Source organism: Pholis gunnellus (assembly GCF_910591455.1).
Source record: "Pholis gunnellus genome assembly, chromosome: 11".
Lineage (NCBI taxonomy): Eukaryota > Metazoa > Chordata > Actinopteri > Perciformes > Pholidae > Pholis > Pholis gunnellus.
Window position 1 is genome coordinate 16543701 of NC_136538.1, and position 19342 is coordinate 16563042.

At 43.3% G+C, this 19342-nt stretch overlaps 1 protein-coding gene across 1 annotated transcript in view; it reads left to right on the forward strand.

Moving 5' to 3' along the window:
- LOC306703340 (C-terminal-binding protein 2-like) overlaps nucleotides 1-17720 on the forward strand; it is a gene marked incomplete at its 3' end in the record, with an annotated part of 56481 nt that extends 38761 nt beyond the window's left edge. Inside the window, exons 3-10 of the mRNA XM_079169280.1 lie at nucleotides 8705-8859; nucleotides 12713-12857; nucleotides 13614-13820; nucleotides 14045-14259; nucleotides 15048-15178; nucleotides 15320-15447; nucleotides 15537-15660; nucleotides 17537-17720. Coding sequence (XP_079025406.1) covers nucleotides 8705-8859; nucleotides 12713-12857; nucleotides 13614-13820; nucleotides 14045-14259; nucleotides 15048-15178; nucleotides 15320-15447; nucleotides 15537-15660; nucleotides 17537-17720 — 1289 coding nt within the window. The remainder of the gene's footprint in view (nucleotides 1-8704; nucleotides 8860-12712; nucleotides 12858-13613; nucleotides 13821-14044; nucleotides 14260-15047; nucleotides 15179-15319; nucleotides 15448-15536; nucleotides 15661-17536) is intronic.
- Between the last annotated feature and the right edge of the window lie 1622 nt (nucleotides 17721-19342).

The following is a 19342-nucleotide window of genomic DNA, read 5'->3' on the forward strand; positions in this document are numbered from 1 at the left end:
ATGAGCCTCTTATGTTTTTGCAATGAAGTGTGTCATGAAAACTGTGTGCGTGTGCATGTGTGCACGCATGAGGGCAAGCACCAATGTGAGCGTGTCAGTGTTTCCTTGGTTTTTGAAACCACAGAACTCTGCACGGCAGCGAGAGGAGGTGAGATGAGAGCTGTAGCGTCATTTGAAGGGTCACAGGTCACAGCAGGATGGGCGTACGAGTGGCTCCATGTGAGTCAATAGGTGGTCCTGTGTGTGTGTGTGTGTGTGTGTGTGTGTGTGTGTGTGTGTGAATGCTGTGTGTCACAGCGTGTGTATTCAGGCATGTACTGTGGACATAAAGACCAATGTGGGGCTCGTTACTTTAAAAAAATACGGTGGATTTATTAGTGCTCTTTTTTTATGCTTAACATCAAGTGAATTAAATATAAAAAATAACTAGTGGTAGTGAAAAATGTGATGAAAAATAGAGTTTTGACCACAAATGTTTAATGGCAGTGGGACTCTTGGAGCTCGTAATCATAATCAGAAGCTTATACACACTTTCTCACCATTTCTTTCCCGCGGTGTCAACATCGCAAAAATAGCTTGTTCAGTGTAAACTAATAGTAATCAATGTTGCCAGCAGTAAACATAACTTTAAGGTGCACGGGGACAAAAACTGCTGAACTGCTAAAAATGTGTTAAATTTCACAGGCAAAGGAATTCTGCAGATTGACATGTGTTAAATGTGTTTCATACGTTTTCCTGTGTGGATGAAACGCAGCTTGAACGCCTTATCTCCATCTCCTCTCAGGTTTGTGTGTATACATGTTCCTAACCTGCACACACTTGTGTGTGTGTGTGTGCATGGGAAGTATAGCTCGAGAGCACTGTCCGCTGTTCATCAGCACTGGCAGCTGCTTTTGTCTCAGGACCCTGGTTGTTTCCAGGCCTTACTCGCAGAGCAAAGATAACATTTATAGAAGAGACGGTGATGGATGGATGCTCTCCTCTCTCACTTTGTGTTGTGTTTACCACAACGCCACCTGTGATATCTTTATGTCAGCGTATGCTTCCCCCCCTTTTTTTCTTTCTTCTACATGTAATTTCGCCCTGCCCTTTTCTCTCATCCTTTTATCTCTCCCCTCCCTCGCCCCTCTTGGCTGGGCGTTTGGGGGGGGTGATAAGTTTGGAGGAGGGCAGGCAGAGGGAGGACAAACAAGGTCTTTGTGTGTCCACATAGTGGAACAAGAAACAGGCCGGGGTGGCGGCGGTGTAGCCGGGCGCTGATAGGGTCCGGTGGGGGCCTGGAGGAGGCAAGTCTGCCAAAAAAAAGATTACACCTCCCTTCTTTTTCTACAGATGCCAAGGGATCGTAAACGCTCCAAAGAAAGTAGACACTCCCAAGAACACAGGCGCCGGTTTCTTGTTAGTATGTAAGCGCCGTTATAGAGTTTAACAAGCTGTTTTTATATTGTGCGTAGCATGCAGGTGGACATACACAACCAGCACTGAGAGAACAGAAGTAGAGTAGACGGGAGCGTTGGCATCGAGAGCTGCGAATGCCCTTGAACGTGTTATTTAACAAAATTCTGTGACATCCTGGCTAATCACTGATCATTAACGGTTATCATCAGTGGGTGTGTGTGTGAAGCTAAGTGCAGCCAAACACTGTGTGTCGATGTGTGTGTGTGTGTGTATGTGTGTGTGTGCGTAGTACCACTGCGAGCATGTTTGTGTTCCTGATATCTCCCTGGAAAATGCCGCAGAGAAACACCGACCGTGCCACTTGTGCAAACCTCGTGCTCCATGTTTGGGTTGCCAGGTTGGGTGGCCGGTGGCCTTTTTTGAGGGGGCAAGATTTGATATCATGAGATCAAGCTTTTCCTGTCCCGCTGCTGCACTTGCCACAAAGAAAGCACGCTGGGTTATCGGCTCGGGCCCCCCCCCCTCCTCCTCCTCCTCCTCCTCCTCCTCCTCCTCCTCCTCCTCTCGCTCCGGGACTATCCCATCACTGAGGCCCCCAGCTTGGGAGTTGCTAGGTAACCAGAACCAGCTGTTGGTCCTAAGCCCGTTGAGCCCGTTTTGGCTCTGCGTCAACTGCAGAGTAGTTTTCTCTGAAAGCTCGCTGTGAACCCAGCGACCGCCGCCGTGGCCCTGACATCATCGTGCCATGGAAAATCTTCCTCGCTTCCTTTTTGTTTTTTTGCAGTTTTATTGTTCCGTCGACGCGGGTACCGGTGTGGGAGCGTCCACGGCATGCATCACACCGGTTTAGAGTAATTTAGGAGCATTTCATCACCTTTCTCACACAACTCAGATGTGAAATACAGCAAGAGGAGAGTAAAAAATAGAATGAGCTGCTTCGCTGTCAGTTGAAAAAGACGTCAGGATATAAAAGAGAGTCTCTAAAGTGTGTGACTCTGTGAGGTGAGGATGCTAAGCTGTCTCAGAGGGCTATTAGCAGAGATTCGAGATGGTAGAGTACACAGTGTAATTATTCAAGAAATCAGTGCAGGTAAGTTAATACGCCTCTCCAGTCCCCGAGTGGAAAATGTTCCTTCCAGAGTGTGGGACGACCTCGCAAACGAGCCGCAAGTGAAATCTGTGGGGAGCGTCACGTCATGTTGTAGGTCCATGAAAACCACAGAACCAGAGCACACGGTCTGTCCAAAAACACAGCGTTAGAAATGAATAAACTGGTGTAGTGTGATGTTATTAAATACCAATTTCAAGATTTCTGAGAGACACGGGTTTGAGCTGGGGTTTATTTTCTTTCATTGATTGTTTGCGCGCTATTTAGGAAATGATCCTTCTCCCTCTGAAAACTCTGACTCACAGCGTCTGGCAGCGAAGCTTTCTGAGCTGCTTTTCCAAGATCAGCCCTCCCAAACGAGAGAATTAAACACCAGATCGTATTCTCCGAGGAGAGGCATACTTCTATGAGTTCTGCTTCTTTTTCTTTATGTTTAAAAAGATTACTTCTATTTCTGTTGTCAGAATCCAAAAAGGCTTTTGAGTTTGGAACATCTGTAACCCATTTGTGGCTATTGCCAGCTCTGCCAAAAGTTTTCATACGTCCTGGAGAATCATCCAGTTTGTGATTAGCGCTGGCTAAAGGATGATATCAGTCTTAGTCCATTCAAGCTTCCCTTGAGGGATGTAACAACACATGACCTCCACTGGAAAAGACTATCTGCTGTCACACTGAACACGGTTTAGATTTCAGTCAGTCAAGCTGTTGGCTTTCTTTCTTTATTACTTGCTGGCTTACAGACGATGCTGGCTGTTGATAAAAATACTTTGGGTACAATAACAGGAAATTGACAAAAGCAATTTTCCTTTTTATCCAAATGACTACCAGCCAAGATATCCTACTGCCTAATGTAAACCATCTTTAGTCATGTTATTTCTCCTGCTCACAAGCGTTTACAGCAAATAGGCACTTGGAAAACGTCTCTGTGGTGCATTTTTGCCCCGCTGTAGAATGAGTCTGGGGTTTTGTCTGGTGTGGGGCGGGACTCGTGTGTTTGGATAAGGAGAGTTCTGGCTCTGCTTTTTGTTTCCTTGAGTCCGGGATCTGGGTCTGCTGCCAGGTGGAGAGGCTGGAAAGCTGCTGCCAAACTCCCCAGGCTGGTGCCGACCCAAACCGGGGAGGGAGGGAGGGAGGGAGAGAGAGAGGGGGGGAGAGAGATGGATATAAACAGAGAGAGAGAGAGAAAGTGGCAAGACACGAGTTAAGTGGAGTGAATACAAAGAAGCAGTGGCGATCAGTTTTTTTTTTTATAGTGAGTATAGCTGGACCTCTGGCCTTCAAGTGCTGCCATGAGACCAGCTGCTGTGTGATCAGCTGGGGTGGTAGGAGTTCACCCTTGGGTGATTATTGGGATAAGACTCAACTATGTTCTCCCTTTTTGGCTCCTTGGCCACTTTAGAAATCCATAACTTGCCATCTGAGATGAAGGCCGTAGAATGTAGTTGTTTGTTTTCTTATTATGGCATGACTCCTATATAACAAGTTTCATTATTTTATTATTACAAAGTAAGTCACACATAATCTTGTAATCATTTGATAAAAATGTGCCTGATTCTCTTTAAGTTAATCATCTAAAATCAACAGACTAAAGGTCAGTGTAGCCAGTTACGTTACTGCTTACATTTAACATCAACAGATGATATTTCAGTCGTCTGCTGCTGCAAACCTAATTCTGAGTCTCTGTAATATTTCCCCCGAGGATCAATAATGTCTGTGTGGTAATAAAAATGTAGTTTACAGAAGCCTTTAGTAACCAAATAAGACACACAGTAAGGCAGTGTGATATTCCCATAATTTTACTAGCGGAACTGATAATGTGTGCCAGTGGTTTACAACAAAGTATTTCAGCAATAATCTGTAAAAATACATTATTACAAGCAATTCAATGTGAAAATGAGTCACATTTTAATAGTTTTCCCTGAAAAAAAGCTGCAGCTGCAGTTTTTATACCTTTGCTATAATGTCATATATATATATATATATATAAGTACAATATTCTTAATAAATGTTCTCATGATGGCAGGTTATATTCTGCAACACAAATCAAAAGTGCTCCTCTCCCACTGTCCTATAATATATAAAAAAACACAAGACAAAGAAAGAAGTCAATAAAAACTTCAGGTGGAGTTGAGCGATAGTGGTCAAAACCACACGGTAGCTCTAAAAGCATGCATGAAAACATCTCCCGACCTTATGAGATCCATATACAGGGAAGCAAATGTTGTTACGCGTACGGCATTGTCTTCTCAAGACACTGAAAGTATGTTGGCGGGGCAGCTTCTTTTCATCTCAGTGATACTGCTCGCCCAGCTAGTAGAGACAAAACATTACGTTTAATTGCGGTCAAATGTGCATCTTGAAATAGTTTGAAATACGACCTCTCTGAGCTGCGGCACATGCAGATGAACGAGGCGTTAGCAGGCCCGCGCATACATTTTATTTTATTCACTCCAGAGGTGTGGGATCTGTCAGAATGTCATCCTATATGTCGGCAACGCAGCGTTATTTCTAAACAGCGTCTACCGCCTGACACTGTTAGTCCACTTAAAGCCTGTCACTGATTGGTTGGAGAAATTCGAAGTGATGATGGATTCTGCTCTCCCCGGACTGGCAGGAAGAAAAGACAGTGTGGAGTTCTTCTGACAGCGACTAGAGACTAAAGCCTCCAGACTCATTAGCTTTGAAGTGACAGTTCCTGGAGGGACGGCGATAAGAGGCCGTTACAGAGCCTCAGTCAACAACACCTTTCTGACAGAACGTGTTTATTTCTGTGTGAATACACATTATGATTGTCCGAGCAGTTGTGGATTTATTGTTTGTCTAAACCTGTCCTCGTGTATAAATATATAAACATACTGTCATTTGGACTCAGGGAAGATTCAGGTTTTTCTGTCCAAAACCAAAGAGCTCCTTCAAATCACTGGCCAGGTATCCGAGTCATTAAGACTCTCATTAACAGCCTTGTTAGGCGTTAATTATCCGCAGATAAATCATGTGTTAAATGCAGTGCCACGTTCTGCCTTATTAGGCCGTAGAAAGGCTATTAGCCACTAGGAAGTAATGAATCAACAGCAGTTTGACCTACTTCCTGCGAGTGACGCTGCTTTTTACACCAGCGGCTTCTTGTTTATGTGTGTGTGTGTGTGTGTGTGTGTGTGTGTGTGTGTGTGTATATGTATAAGATAGAAGTAAGTGAGTCTGTTGGCTGCCTTACCGTCCTTTCATCTCAGAGCGCGTGCGCGTGTGTGTGTTTGTTTGTGTCATCATGTGTGCACACATGGTGTCTGTTTGAGTAGCGCTACGTTTCCCTGTGTGTGACTGTACGAGGATTGAAGTATTTTCTTGCTCAGCCGGTCTGCGCTGTGATAATGAACTCTGTAAGAGTGTGATGAGGAGGCGCAGGGAAAGCTGTGGAGCCACAGGTGTGTTTTGCAAGCAGCCCCCCCCCCCCCCCCCCCCCCCTCCTCCTCTGGCTAACACACACACACTCACACAGACACACACCATGACTCCCTCCAGTGAGAATAATGCATGCTTTCAGCTCACACTAGGAAGAGAAGGATGGAGGTCACTTCTTCCAAATTGTTTCTTTGAACCTTTTTTTCTTCTTTTTTTCATCATTCTTATCTTTTATGCTATTTAGGCTTTTATGATGCACTGCTTTTTATTATGGGCGCTGCACAATAATAATATTGTTAATGACTGCACTAAGATGAAATATGATACAAACACAATCCTTTATCTCCACAGCGTTTCATTAAGTGGCCCACAAAGCAGTTAAAAAACCTCCAAATCCACAAAATCCGTATGAACTGACAGATCATTCTCACAGATCATACAAAAGAAAACTCAACTTCACGTGTAAAATCTGTGTTCTATCCCTTTAATGATCGAGATCACATCCACATGTGTAAAACTGATCAGTGGTGTTTTACAATGTATCTTGACGCGCACAACCCATTGAAGAGGTTAAGTGTTAGAGAGACAATGATGAAAACCCACTTTTGTGCATTATTTTTTTCAGCCATCATCCTCATCCTGTTTCTCATCACCGCTACTACTACTACTACTACTACTACTACTACTACTACCACTACTACTACTACTACTACTACTACTACTACTACTACTACTACTACTTTATCTTCATTTGAACTCCATGAGTGTAGAACGCTCTACGTGTCATCTCTTCCTGATGAGATTTTCTTGCTGCACACCTTAAATTCTCGCCTCTGAGATGTCTGAATTTGGTTCACCTTCCTCTTTAGTTGCATTAAACAGAGAACACCGCCAGTTATTAGAGGAATTAACCCTGAAAAAAATACCGGTTGTATGTCAGCTTGTCAAAGCTGTGATATTAATGTTACGCTGCTAAGGTCTTTTTATTAAACTTAATCCCCTGTTTCCATTTCTCTGTGATAGGTCTAGCGCAGGTGGTTATTCCTTATGCTGTGTGTGTATGTGTGTGTGTGTCGTGTGTGTGTGTAAAGGCATCAAACTGCATAATTTACAGCCTGTTTTTTCAGCATCCTTTAGCGCTGCATGTCTTTGGAAACTGGGGCACCACAGCGTTGTATGTAGCTTGTTAAAGGATCAATATGAGTCGACAGTTTGTATAAGTTGCATCTAAAATGGAGAAGTTTGCTCGATATAAAAGCTTAAGCGACTCGGAGGACACACTACCGTTTTTTGATTTGTGTTTCATTGACAGTGTCCTGGCAACATAACCCGTCAACCCAACGACTGGCATCAGATTTCGATTCCAATGTTTACTTCTTTACAAATGAGCCTGGCATTTTTCAAACCAGTGAAAAGCTCGCAGAAAAGCACACGAATACAGAAATCTCTTGTGAAATAGCCAAAACTGTTCCGACTTTGACAGAAATGTTTGAATTCACGTCGTATCTCCTCATTCATAGTCACAAGCTGAGAGAGGAAATAGGATTTTAGGGCCTTTTTTAAATTGTAGACCAGTTCCAGAAAATAATTCCTTCATCCTATAACTCAGAGCAGTAATCATTGCAGCATTTTTTGATTAACTGTGCAGAGCAGTAAACAAGCCTGCTGGTGCAGAATCGAAGCACGGTTGACTGAAACACTGCTACATTTACATGCGTCTCTCTTGTTTTTTTTGTTTTTTTTGTTTTCCATCAAACGCATCTGATCCGTTTAACGCACATATGTTCAGCACGTTGTGACGTGTAGGTTCACAAACGCCGTCCCTGCTTTCCCAAAACTGGAGGAGTTAGAGAGACAGACACAGAGCGAGCCGGCTTGGATACCCTCTCCAGCAGCGCAGATGTCACTAAATAAAATATTTCATAATCCTGCCCAAATCCTCTAATCACCATGACAACAGGCAGCAGGGAGCCAGAGAGTGGTGGTGTGTGGACCCCCCCCCCCTTTCTCCTTTCTCTTTTTCCTCTTTTTAGTGGAATTTGGGTCCACACTGTCCCATCGTCTCCTTAATATTACACTAGTACTTAAAGAAAACATCTCATTGATTTTATGGAGAGTAATAGTTAATTGGCTCAGTCTGACAGTCAAGATGGATACTCCGAATTCCTCATTACTGGCACGTTTCTAGCTTCCAGCAGTTTCTCCTTTTTTAAAGGGCAATCGTATCACAACTCCACAGCAAGGACAAAGGTAGAAAAAGTCAAAACACTCGCTCTGAGAGGACAAACCTGGAGACGACCACCGGTTTGAATTGAATTATTGAATACCTGCTGATTTTGTATTTTTTCTTTAGTGTCGGAACGAGTGTGTAAAGGGTGTAAACTGTACAGGAGGTGCAGAGACGCACACACTGAAGGCCTGCCTGCTTCTCAACGGTGATAGGATAATGGAGGTGATGACCTCATGGGGTGAAAGGACCTGTTGCCTGGTAACAGTGTGGCTAACAGCGAGAGAGGGGGGTATTCAGATCACCAGCATTGTGTGTGTGTGTGTGTGTGTGTGTGTGTGTGTGTGTGTGTGTGTGTGTGTTGTATCGACCAGTGTTGCAAGGTAAGGGAGACAATAACAGTGGTTTAAAGTAGAGAACTGTGTGTGTGTGATTTAGCACATCACACTCACGATGTAAACACTTCCTGCCGCGGGATGCTTTTCCTACATTTTCCCGATTCCTTCGCAGCTCACTTGACTGTGTGCGCCGGACATAAATAATGAACTCCCTCTCTGCCTGTCTGTCTGCAGGTATTCGGCCCCAGATTATGAATGGGCCTATGCACCCGCGCCCCCTGGTGGCGCTGCTGGATGGGCGCGACTGCACCGTGGAGATGCCCATCCTCAAAGATCTGGCCACAGTGGCTTTCTGTGACGCCCAGTCCACACAGGAGATACATGAAAAGGTACAAAAATAACTTCAGATGTCCCTTTTTCATCTTTAGATTTTAGAAAATGCAGCAGGCCATTCTTACAATAACAGGACTCTGTTGCCATCCTGGCATGGCTCTCAGAGCTTTGTCCAACATCTTGAGTGTTTTTTCTTCAGGGCTCCTTATTTATAAGCTAATGTTAGCAGCCTGTTTGCATGTATGTAATTAACTTTGTTGTTGCTTCAAACAATCTGGAGTTTGTAGACATTGAGTCTAGATTGGATACGTTTCTTATCTACTTCACTAAAATATAAAGGGAGGAGAAAAAAAGAAGAATCACAGCAATGATGTGTCAGCTGGAGGAGCCGTAACAAGCAACTTTTCATGTTGGACAATCATTTTGAATCATAATTCCCAATTTCCCAAGATTCCTACAGTCGTATACTTTTGTAATTTCCATCTTGATATTGTTGTTTTGATAATAATCAGCGCACATGGTTTCATTCATGATGTCAGATATCTGTGATAAAGTATTTCAAACTTACATTTTATTTACTAGCTTGTTTTAGCCTGCGAATGGTCATATGTTAGTTATTATCTAGCACCTTTCAAAAGCAAGTCTTAAACAAGACTTAAAATCAAGAAAATGCATAGAATGAAATAGAAGTCTGATAAACTGTTAGATTTAATCTAATTAATGAAAAATATAAATGTGATTAAAGCACAGAGACACAGAATTAAAACAAAAAACCCAATTCAGTTATTTATTATAAGACTTTTTACAGCTTCTCCCACAGAGTTATCTTCCTGCACATAGTTTATTTGTAGCTTATGCAGATTTTTACATTATAACTGTTTTTAATTTACAATGTCTTTGAATGCAGCTCACAGCGAAGATGTGCAAACAGGAAGTGAGGCATTGTTTAAAAGTTTAATTTACAGTGCGTGTTTGGAAAAAGTGCCAGAATAGGTTATAGACCGCATCTATTAGTACTCTGAAGCAACACACACACACACACACACACACACACACACACACACACACACACACTGGGATATGGACATAATATGAACTTTGAATGTGATTCTTGAATAATTTGCCTTCAGTTGAGCGCAGAAGAATCTCTTTCCTCCTTCTGCGTCTCCTCCTCTGTAATGTTTTAATAATATTTCAGCCCACTGGCTTGTTCCACTCTCCCAGTTCAACTATAATGGTTTCATCACTGACTCTAATCCCACTGGGTGCTGAAGTGCTGCTTTGTTAAATAAGGTGGAGGGGGAGGCTGGTAATAGAAATGCAGTATAATTGTTCTGAGCCAGAGTGGGTGAAACATTTGTCTTATTCTACTGCAGATTCATCGGAGCCAGTCGGTAGCAATTCTACAATCCAAGCGGGAGAGTTTGTGTCTTTACACTCAAAAAGAGAATAGGAAAGCTTCTACTTTGTTATTTTATTTGAATGAAAATGCTATCTTGTCGTTGTTTTTAATCTACAATAAAAAAGTAGTTGTTTTTACTTTCAAGCCGACCTAGCAGAATGAAATTTAAGGTTAAGCGGAAGAAATGCTTAATAAATTAGTTTTTATCTTATATTTTTTTCTTGCTCCCATAATTTTCATACACGTATAAACACACACACACACACACACACACACACACACACACAAGCAATATCTGTCCGGTAACATGCTCTTGTAGTGAATACATTACACATACTGAGGACCCATCTGGGAGAATAGATGTTGGCAGCGTTCCCACAACTATAACTACACAGCAGAGGGTACAGATGGGGCACTCTACACACACACACACACACACACACACACACTTGCCAAAAACCTCACTGCAAGTTTCAGAAGGGAAGTACTGTTCACACACACGTATATAAACAGACTCACACACCAAGCAGGCACACCAAAGCACACTGCTGTCTTTTTTGCATGCGCTGCCTGGAAGTGAGCAGATGCGGCGATTAAGGAATCTGTCACTCAGAAATCAGTATACTGTTTTACTTGTGCTCTCAGAGGGCAGCTGCATGCCAGCGGTGACCTGCAAAAACGTTGTGGCCCGTGTTGAGTTAACCTCACAAGTCATTTATTACGCAGCACTTGTGGTCTCTGAACTAATCCAGCGCCGTCCTTGGAGAGACACAGAAGACTTTCAGATAGAAATGTGTTTTTCAAGTGATTTTGACATTGCTGTATCAATAACCACTCTTCCCATGAAGTGCTACTGTTTTAAGTAAAAGTGCACTAAAAATCTCAACCACCGTTTGAGGACGTGATGAAGAAGAGTACGTGCGTCTCGCTCGTGCCGAAAAACACTACATCAATCGGGGCAAAATGTTTTGAGAGAAATGGAGCATATCAGTGCTTTGTCAAACATGAATGGCATTCTTATTTTTTTGTCGCATTTTTGGGGCCTTTAATGTGATATTTGACAGTGTAGCGTTGGACAGGAAACATGCGGGGCATCGTATTGAACTATGGTCCTGAGCTGGAATTGAAGCAGAAACGTTGCACTTATGTAGTATGTGCCTTATCTGTGCTCTGTGTTTTTAATAATCTTAAATGTATGAGTAATGAAACAAAATATGAAAGTTTATAATGGTGGTTCATGACTGGATTGTGTCCCTCCATCCAATTCAAGCACCCCCCCCCCCAACTGGGGGGCTTGAGTCACTCTACGCAGAGGAAGGAGAACAGGAGTGTGATTAACATTGTTGTTATGTTTTCATAAAATGTATCAAATGCTATTAATCAGTATATGTTATAGCATTTGGGCATATATTCATGGAATAGTTTGACATGTATAGCAGGCAGTTAGCTTAGCATAATGACAGAAATCCGTGGGAAACGCACTCAAAAGCTCAAGAATATGCCCACCAACAACTATAAAGATTACTATTTTACAGTAGTAGTTTTATACGTTCACGCTACGTAACCTCCTCTTAAACCACAACTATATGTCAATGCTCAAGTATTTCTTTAAAGCTTTGTAAATGTTCCATTACACAGGCGTGAAATAACTTAATAAGTGCCTTTGTCAAGAGCTTTATGTGCTTTGCAATATTCATGATCCCTTGCTGTAGGTAATAGGCCTGTACGGAACAACGTAAAGGTTCACATGCCAGCTCAAACTGTGGACGAGTTATTTAACTAATTAACGTAACACAAGAACCCCTTTCCTCACTTTTTCCACTCCATGTAAACTTGCTCTCAGCTTGCGTTCCTGTTGCTTAACAGTTGGCTGTGATTCCGTCTCATTTTTCCACCATCGTCTTCCAGCCAAGCCTGCTGCCGGGGCCCGCCTCGCTCAAGTAATGAGATTAATGCACGGGGAGCGCTTTAACCTTGAATTAAGCATCCAGCTCTCACTGCGGCTCGCTCCAATAAATATGTTGCATGGAAATTCATGGCTATGCTAATCTGGCTGAGTTAGGGCAAAATCAGTAAGCCGGTTGTGAATTAAACCTGTTATTTAACAGCCGTAGTTCTGGGTTCCTCAGCAGCTGTCGGCCTTCTTTATGGTCCTGCCCGCTTCCACTTCAACCTTGTTTGCGTATAGTTTGAATGAATGGATTGTGACAAAAACCAGCTTTGGCAAGCAGTCATTATAAACACACAGACAGGCACTCGTATTTTAGTGCACGCATAAACAATCAATTTGCATTTAGATGAAGAAAAGCGGACATGAACTTAGGACAAGGGAAAAGGAGGCAGTGAAAGCTCTCTTAATCTCATACACAGTGTGGTGGGAAAACCGGTGAATGCAGATTTCCAGTTTGCTTCCATCTCTGATGCCTCTAATGTTTGTTGAGGGACTACTGATACAATAAGACAGCGATGATGATGATGATGCCTCCTCCTCTCCAATACCCCTCTAGGTGCTGAATGAGGCAGTAGGGGCCATGATGTACCACACCATCACCCTGACCAGAGAGGACTTGGAGAAGTTCAAGGCGCTGCGCATCATCATCCGCATCGGCAGCGGCTACGACAACATCGACATCAAGGCTGCCGGGGAGCTCGGTGAGACCGGGGGGACAGATGCAGACAAAACGAGGAGGGAGATAGATGTACAACGTCAGGTTGTTCAGAAGCAGACAGTAATCACATGCCGAGAATAATGAACACGGTTAGGTCCTATCTGCCCATATGGCTCATCATTCAAAGAATACAGAATAAATCAACAACAATAATGCATTATGGATAAGGATAGTGCACCGTTGGATGGGAGCCAAACCAAACTCTTGCTTGCTTTATTGACTTAACATAAATAACATATGTAACAGGAATTATTACATACTGTTAACAGAATATGTAATGCTGATTGCATATGCAGAGCAGATGCTCCAACTGATATGAAACTCGCCCTAATATTCCCATTTGGCCCCTTCGGCATATGTTTGGTATGAGAGCAGGATTTAGTGTGATATCCTAATTATTGCTGTTTGTGGTGATACATCTTAGTGGGCTGACAGGGATTTTTTTTGAGAAATGCACTTTTCATGGGCATAATTAGCAGTTATAATTATCCTCTTATCCTTCATAGTTCTGTATTATACACAGTGCATTTTTATTTTTTAGAGGGTCATAAAGAAAAGAGATTTCCTGACAATTATTTTGCGGAATAATAAACTGCAGATGAATCTCTCTCAAAACAGCTACAGTAATTATAGCCAACTATTAAAACTCTTAAATCTGTGAAGCAATTATGTCGCGAGTCATTTGAAGGATCTATGTCGTCGTTTCTTCATTTTTCTCTGCTATCTGACCTTTTTCCAGGCATCGCGGTGTGTAATATTCCCTCGGCGGCTGTAGAAGAGACGGCAGACTCGACGCTTTGTCACATCCTCAACCTGTATCGGCGGAACACGTGGCTGTACCAGGCTCTCCGGGAGGGCACGCGGGTCCAGAGCGTGGAGCAGATCCGGGAGGTGGCGTCGGGGGCGGCCAGGATCCGAGGGGAGACGCTTGGCCTCATCGGATTTGGTGAGCCCCTTCCCGTGAATTAATAAATGAATCCTTTCAGCGGTATCACACATGCATGTTTTAGTGCACACATAAACAATACATTTTCAAATTGATTGTTTGAAAATTTTCAAATTTCAAATTGATTGTTTACGTGTACATGGTTGGATCCAGTATTAAAACTTGAACCAGAATCTGAATTGTCTCTTAGTCCGTGCTTTCTTGTCATCTCGTGCTTCCATCAGGTCGCTCGGGCCAGGCGGTGGCGATGCGGGCCAAGGCGTTCGGCTTTAACGTGCTCTTCTACGACCCCTACCTCCAGGACGGCTTGGAGCGCTCTCTGGGCGTTCAGCGAGTCTACACGCTCCAGGACCTGCTCTACCAGAGCGACTGTGTCTCCCTGCACTGCAACCTGAACGAACACAACCACCACCTCATCAACGACTTCACCATCAAACAGGTAGGCGGGGCCTTCAGTGCGGGAGAAATGAGTGAATTGTATATCTTAACCTTTCGTGATAAAACATAAAGACAGGGTGGGAAGATTCACTGGGATCAATTTGTTGACGTTGTATGTTTATGCAGCACACCACCAACTAGTGTGGGTCGCCAACAAAGCAGTCAGCAGGCATGCAAGTTAACCAGCCGTGGTATGAATCAGCAGCTAAAGGAACCACAGCATGCACTTTAACCCCCGATGTAATGTTTTCTTTACAGGGATCAGTCCCTTCATATGATACATACAAGAAACACTCTTGAGTTATCCTCTTTCTCTTCTCCTGATCACTGCTGCCACCTGGAGGGCATGCATGTTGCTGCTGGCTGTGTTAAATTCAATGCTTTAATAACTATCTGAAGCTGCTTTAACCGACAGCTGCTTCCAAACGGAATATGTTTTCACTTCGAGTGTTATTATCTTTCGAAAGAAAATCAAGTTAAAGACAACGTATGTTCGTCTGCATCATGGCTTACTTGCTAGTTTCTTGTATGCAGGGAACAAGAGCTTCTGTGAATATGAAGGGATTAGTGTCATTTAAATGCCCCCTTTCTTTGAAAAGCTTTTTGTTACCTTGTCAGTCTTTATTTTAAAAGCATTTGTCTCACCCCCTCCCCCCCGTGTTGGGTTTTTAGAAAATGTCTTCCCACGCAGCATTGAGTCAACGACAACACCTCGAGGGGTGCAATCTCTCAAAGCCACACATTATTGTCGAGAGAGTAAAATGTTTTGCTGTGCCGCCGTGTCTGTAGATGCGTCAAGGTGCTTTTCTGGTCAACTCGGCCCGGGGAGGTCTGGTGGATGAGAAAGCTTTGGCTCAGGCCCTGAAAGAAGGCCGGATACGGGGAGCCGCCTTGGACGTCCACGAGACGGAGCCTTTCAGGTGTTTACGATCACAGCGTTTTATTCAAACAGCTTTTGTTCATTGAGTCAATTCACTGATTCTTGGTTACAAGAAATGTTTCCTCTCGCATCTCTTATTTACGTCGTTTCTCTTTTCTGTCACACGTCTGCTGTTGAACAGTTTTTCCCAAGGTCCTCTGAAGGACGCCCCCAACTTGATCTGCACACCCCACACCGCCTGGTACAGCGAGCAGGCATCACTGGAGATGAGAGAGGCCGCCGCCACAGAAATACGGAGAGCCATCACTGGTATGGAGACGTCCCTGAATGCATTCCCACGCTCATAGATTTTTAGGGTTTCTCTGCTCACCGACGTTCGCTCTTTCCCCCCGACACAGGCCGTATTCCCGACAGCCTCCGAAACTGCATCAACAAGGAGTTCTTTGTTACCTCTGCACCGTGGGGGATGATGGAGCAGCAGCAGCCTCAAGTTCACCCTGAGATGAATGGTGCCACCTACAGGTAGGAGGGGGATTTATGTGAATGAACCCAGCAGGCATACTCGCATCGCGCAGAGATCACCTGTTTCACATCAACACCTGCAGTAAATGAGGCTTAACACACGCGGGAGGGGTAGTCTAGATGTTCACATGATGTATGTTTGCCACAATTCTGACTTTCTGTTCCTGAATATTAGGCGTCTGGGTCCTAGTTTTTGTGGCGCAGTTATACGTAGAAGTTGGCCCAAATGAATGAATCCCTTGTTGAGTTTAGGCTCTTCGTTTCTCAGTCTCTATATTGTCTCAACCAGAATGAACTGCTTCTCTCACACAGCCGAGTGAACCAAACCATGGTACAGGCCATAGCAACGGGGGGAATGCAGGACAAATTATATACCTAATTCTCAACCAGGTAAATGAATACTACCACTGCTGGCCCACAGGCCAGAGCAAATGAATAACATCATTAATAAAAAACAAAAACAAATCCCATTGAAATCTGTAGTCCTTTTTCTGCTTCACACTCACATGTCCTGTAACTGTACCCACTGTACCCAGCATCTCATTAATTCCCCAAACCCCCCCCCCCACCCCCCCACCCCAACCCTGAAACAGAAACACAGCTCACCCAATCACTCTAATGTTGGACATTTTGAAACGAGTGTTCATACATTTACAGCTACATCTGGAAATCGAGAGGAAAATAAGTAAGAAGTGTGATCAAAAGAGTGCAATGACTTGTTTTGGTGAAAATAGAGGAAGCGGAAATAGAGTTATAGAGTCACTGAGGGAAAGAAAGGAAGGAAGGGATTGAAAATCTCGGCAACAAACCTGGAATATCAGTTGTTTTATTTGCTACACTTTTCCTTTCCGCTCCCTGGTAAAGAAGGATCAGTTCACCCAAATTATGAAAAGAAAACGCACACAAAAACAACTCTCTTACTCGGGACACTAAGACTTCCTTTTCCTTGTGCTGTTTCGTTGTTTACACTCCGATTAGCAACTCGAGTTGCGAGACTGGAGTGCTGTTTAAAGACGACTTGCACGCCCAGATTGTTTCACAAGGAGCCAGTTTCCAAGCTAATTTTAAACCAATAAAAAGCGAAATCATGGTCAGACGATGGCCGACGGGTTCTGAGATTGCATTTCGGCCAAAGCCTTCCTCCTCTTTTGCTCTCCACACATACTGTTTATATTCATTCAACCTAAGCCACCACACAGACTACTCACGGACACCAGAATGCTAAAGATGCCAACATATTGTCCCATTTCCTTCCAGATTCTGCTTATGAATGCAGCATGTGTTTACAGAGATTACCACGAAACAAATGTTCAAATGACCTCTATTATAATGAGCAGCAGAAATAAAACCTGAGCAGATTAAACCAAAACTATCTGTGAGGCTAAACGCCATATGGTAGAAAGTGAGAAACATTCATTTAATTTGGGTGAATGACCCTTTTAAATCCTCCCCTACACCAGATTAGGACCTCTAACATTCTCATGTATTGCCTCCACGCTGCAGCGCTCCTTGTCATGTTTAACTTTGCACCATTTCTAAATATGTTGTTTCATAGAGGTGATGATGCTTAGTGAGTGCACAAAAACTAAGTTGTTTTGCTTCTCTTCAAGATTTTAAGTTGCACGATTTTTCCTATTTCATGTGTTGATTCTGTAATGTTTTAATTAGCAGTTACTGTAAAATCCAACTTCACACAGTAATGATTAGGAGCAACAAATATCAGTTCAGCTGTGTGGTGGGTAAGAAAGAGTAACTGATGAATCAGCCACTGAGCAGCAGCAGACGTTTTCCAGGATTTTTGGAAAATAGAAAGAGTTGCTTTTAGTTAAACAGCTTTCCTCTGCTCACCTGCTAATCATCTCCTTTCTTTTTCCAGATTCCCTCCTGGTGTGGTGGGTGTCGCCCCTGGCGGGATTCCCGGACCTATGGAGGGGTTGGTGCCTGGGGGAGTGCCCATCACCCACACCCTGCCCCCCGGTATCCATCCGTCACAGGCCACCTCCCCCAACCAACCCTCCAAACATGGTGACCACATGAGAGAGCACATGACTGAGCCGTAGGGCTGCTGATGTAACAGAGCAGGCGGCTAAAACCGACGTAAACACACACAACAACAACAAAAAACAAAACAGCAACTCAACCATCCAAGTGTACGCTTGACTTCAGCCATCTGAACCTACCAGCAGACCGCCTGCCGGGCAACGTTTCACACGTTTTCTTTTTTGTATGAAACCACTACGCCCAAGTGAGGACAAGTGGATGTTATTACACACATGAGCTGCCGCACCGAGATGAGACTGACCATCGAACTCATGCGCCGAAGATCTGAAACCTTTTCCTCCCACATATCTGTTTTTGTTCTCCGTTGATTTAAGTGGTTCTGTTTTTATCTTTGTTTTGGAGTGTATTTTAAGAGGAGATTCCTCCTGACTTCTGGGACATGTTGACATTTCCACGTGCAGGACGGAAATCTGACCCACGCTCCTTTTTGTTTAAAGGAAGAGCTTGAAGGAACAGTGACTTCATAAACAATCCGTCAAGCCTCCGTTTCCCCTCCTTCCTTCGTCAATTACACCCATTTCAGCGCAAACATGTCTGTTACTATATCTTTTTTTTTTTTTACTTTCCTCTGTTTATCCTATATTCTGTGTTTCTGTTGCAAGTGAATATTTGTTTTTTTCTTTACTTCAGTGGGTGAAAATGAATGGATTTATGTTTAGCAGATAACAAAAGTCAGCTGACGACAACAGCAACCTGGACTCCATCATTGCTCATTTCTACTTGTCGTGGTTGGTGGCCTCTGAATGTAGAGACAAGATGCAGAGCAGTAGATCCGGTTCCCAGTTCCAGGAAGAATATTTCGGCTTATGAGGTAAAAAAACAAAATAAAGAGGGAAAAAACAACTGTCCTTTGTGGTTATATACTGTACATTAAGTGTGTCACACCAATTAAATATTGCTGATAAGACTTTTCCAACTCTGCTGAACTGAGGTACCTACAATATTTGGTTATTGTCGTGAACAGTGTCCCAAATATTATCTATTTGCATCCAAAGGACCTACAACACAGTACATTGCAGCACCAGCTAGCGAGTTAGGAAAAACTAAAACAGTAAATCTCCGACTGACTCAGGAAAAAAATGATTAACCTTCAAATATGTCCAAATCTAAACAAAGAAAGAGAAACAAACTGGATTATTGCTTTTCATGTCTCCACCTCTTTCTCCATTGTGATCTTTTTTTATATATCAAATGTACGTTTTTGTTGATGTTCAAGGGTTTCAGTCCTGTCAGATTTGTATTGCCTTGTTAAATGTTCTTATAATCATAGTCTTATGTGAACGACCCCACCTTCTCCTCGTTATAGTTTCTTCCGCTTTGTTTTTCTGCTCTAATAAAAGCCAGCTGTGGCTCTCGGAGGCATCGCGCCCTCTGTGAACAGCAGCAGCCACATCCATCCCTTTTAGCCCAATGGAGTTAGCAAGAGACAGCTGCTAGCAGATTGTTTGGTTTTTAGTGTGAGTGTTTGTATTTGTTTCTTGTACAAGGTGAACATTTAGCATACAGTGCAGCTGGAAACAATAAATAAAACGTACTGTTCTGATTGATGATTGGCTCTGTGGAACATTTGTGGGATTTTCATTTTTTTCAGTTATTTAAAAGCTGCTTAAAAAATCCTCCT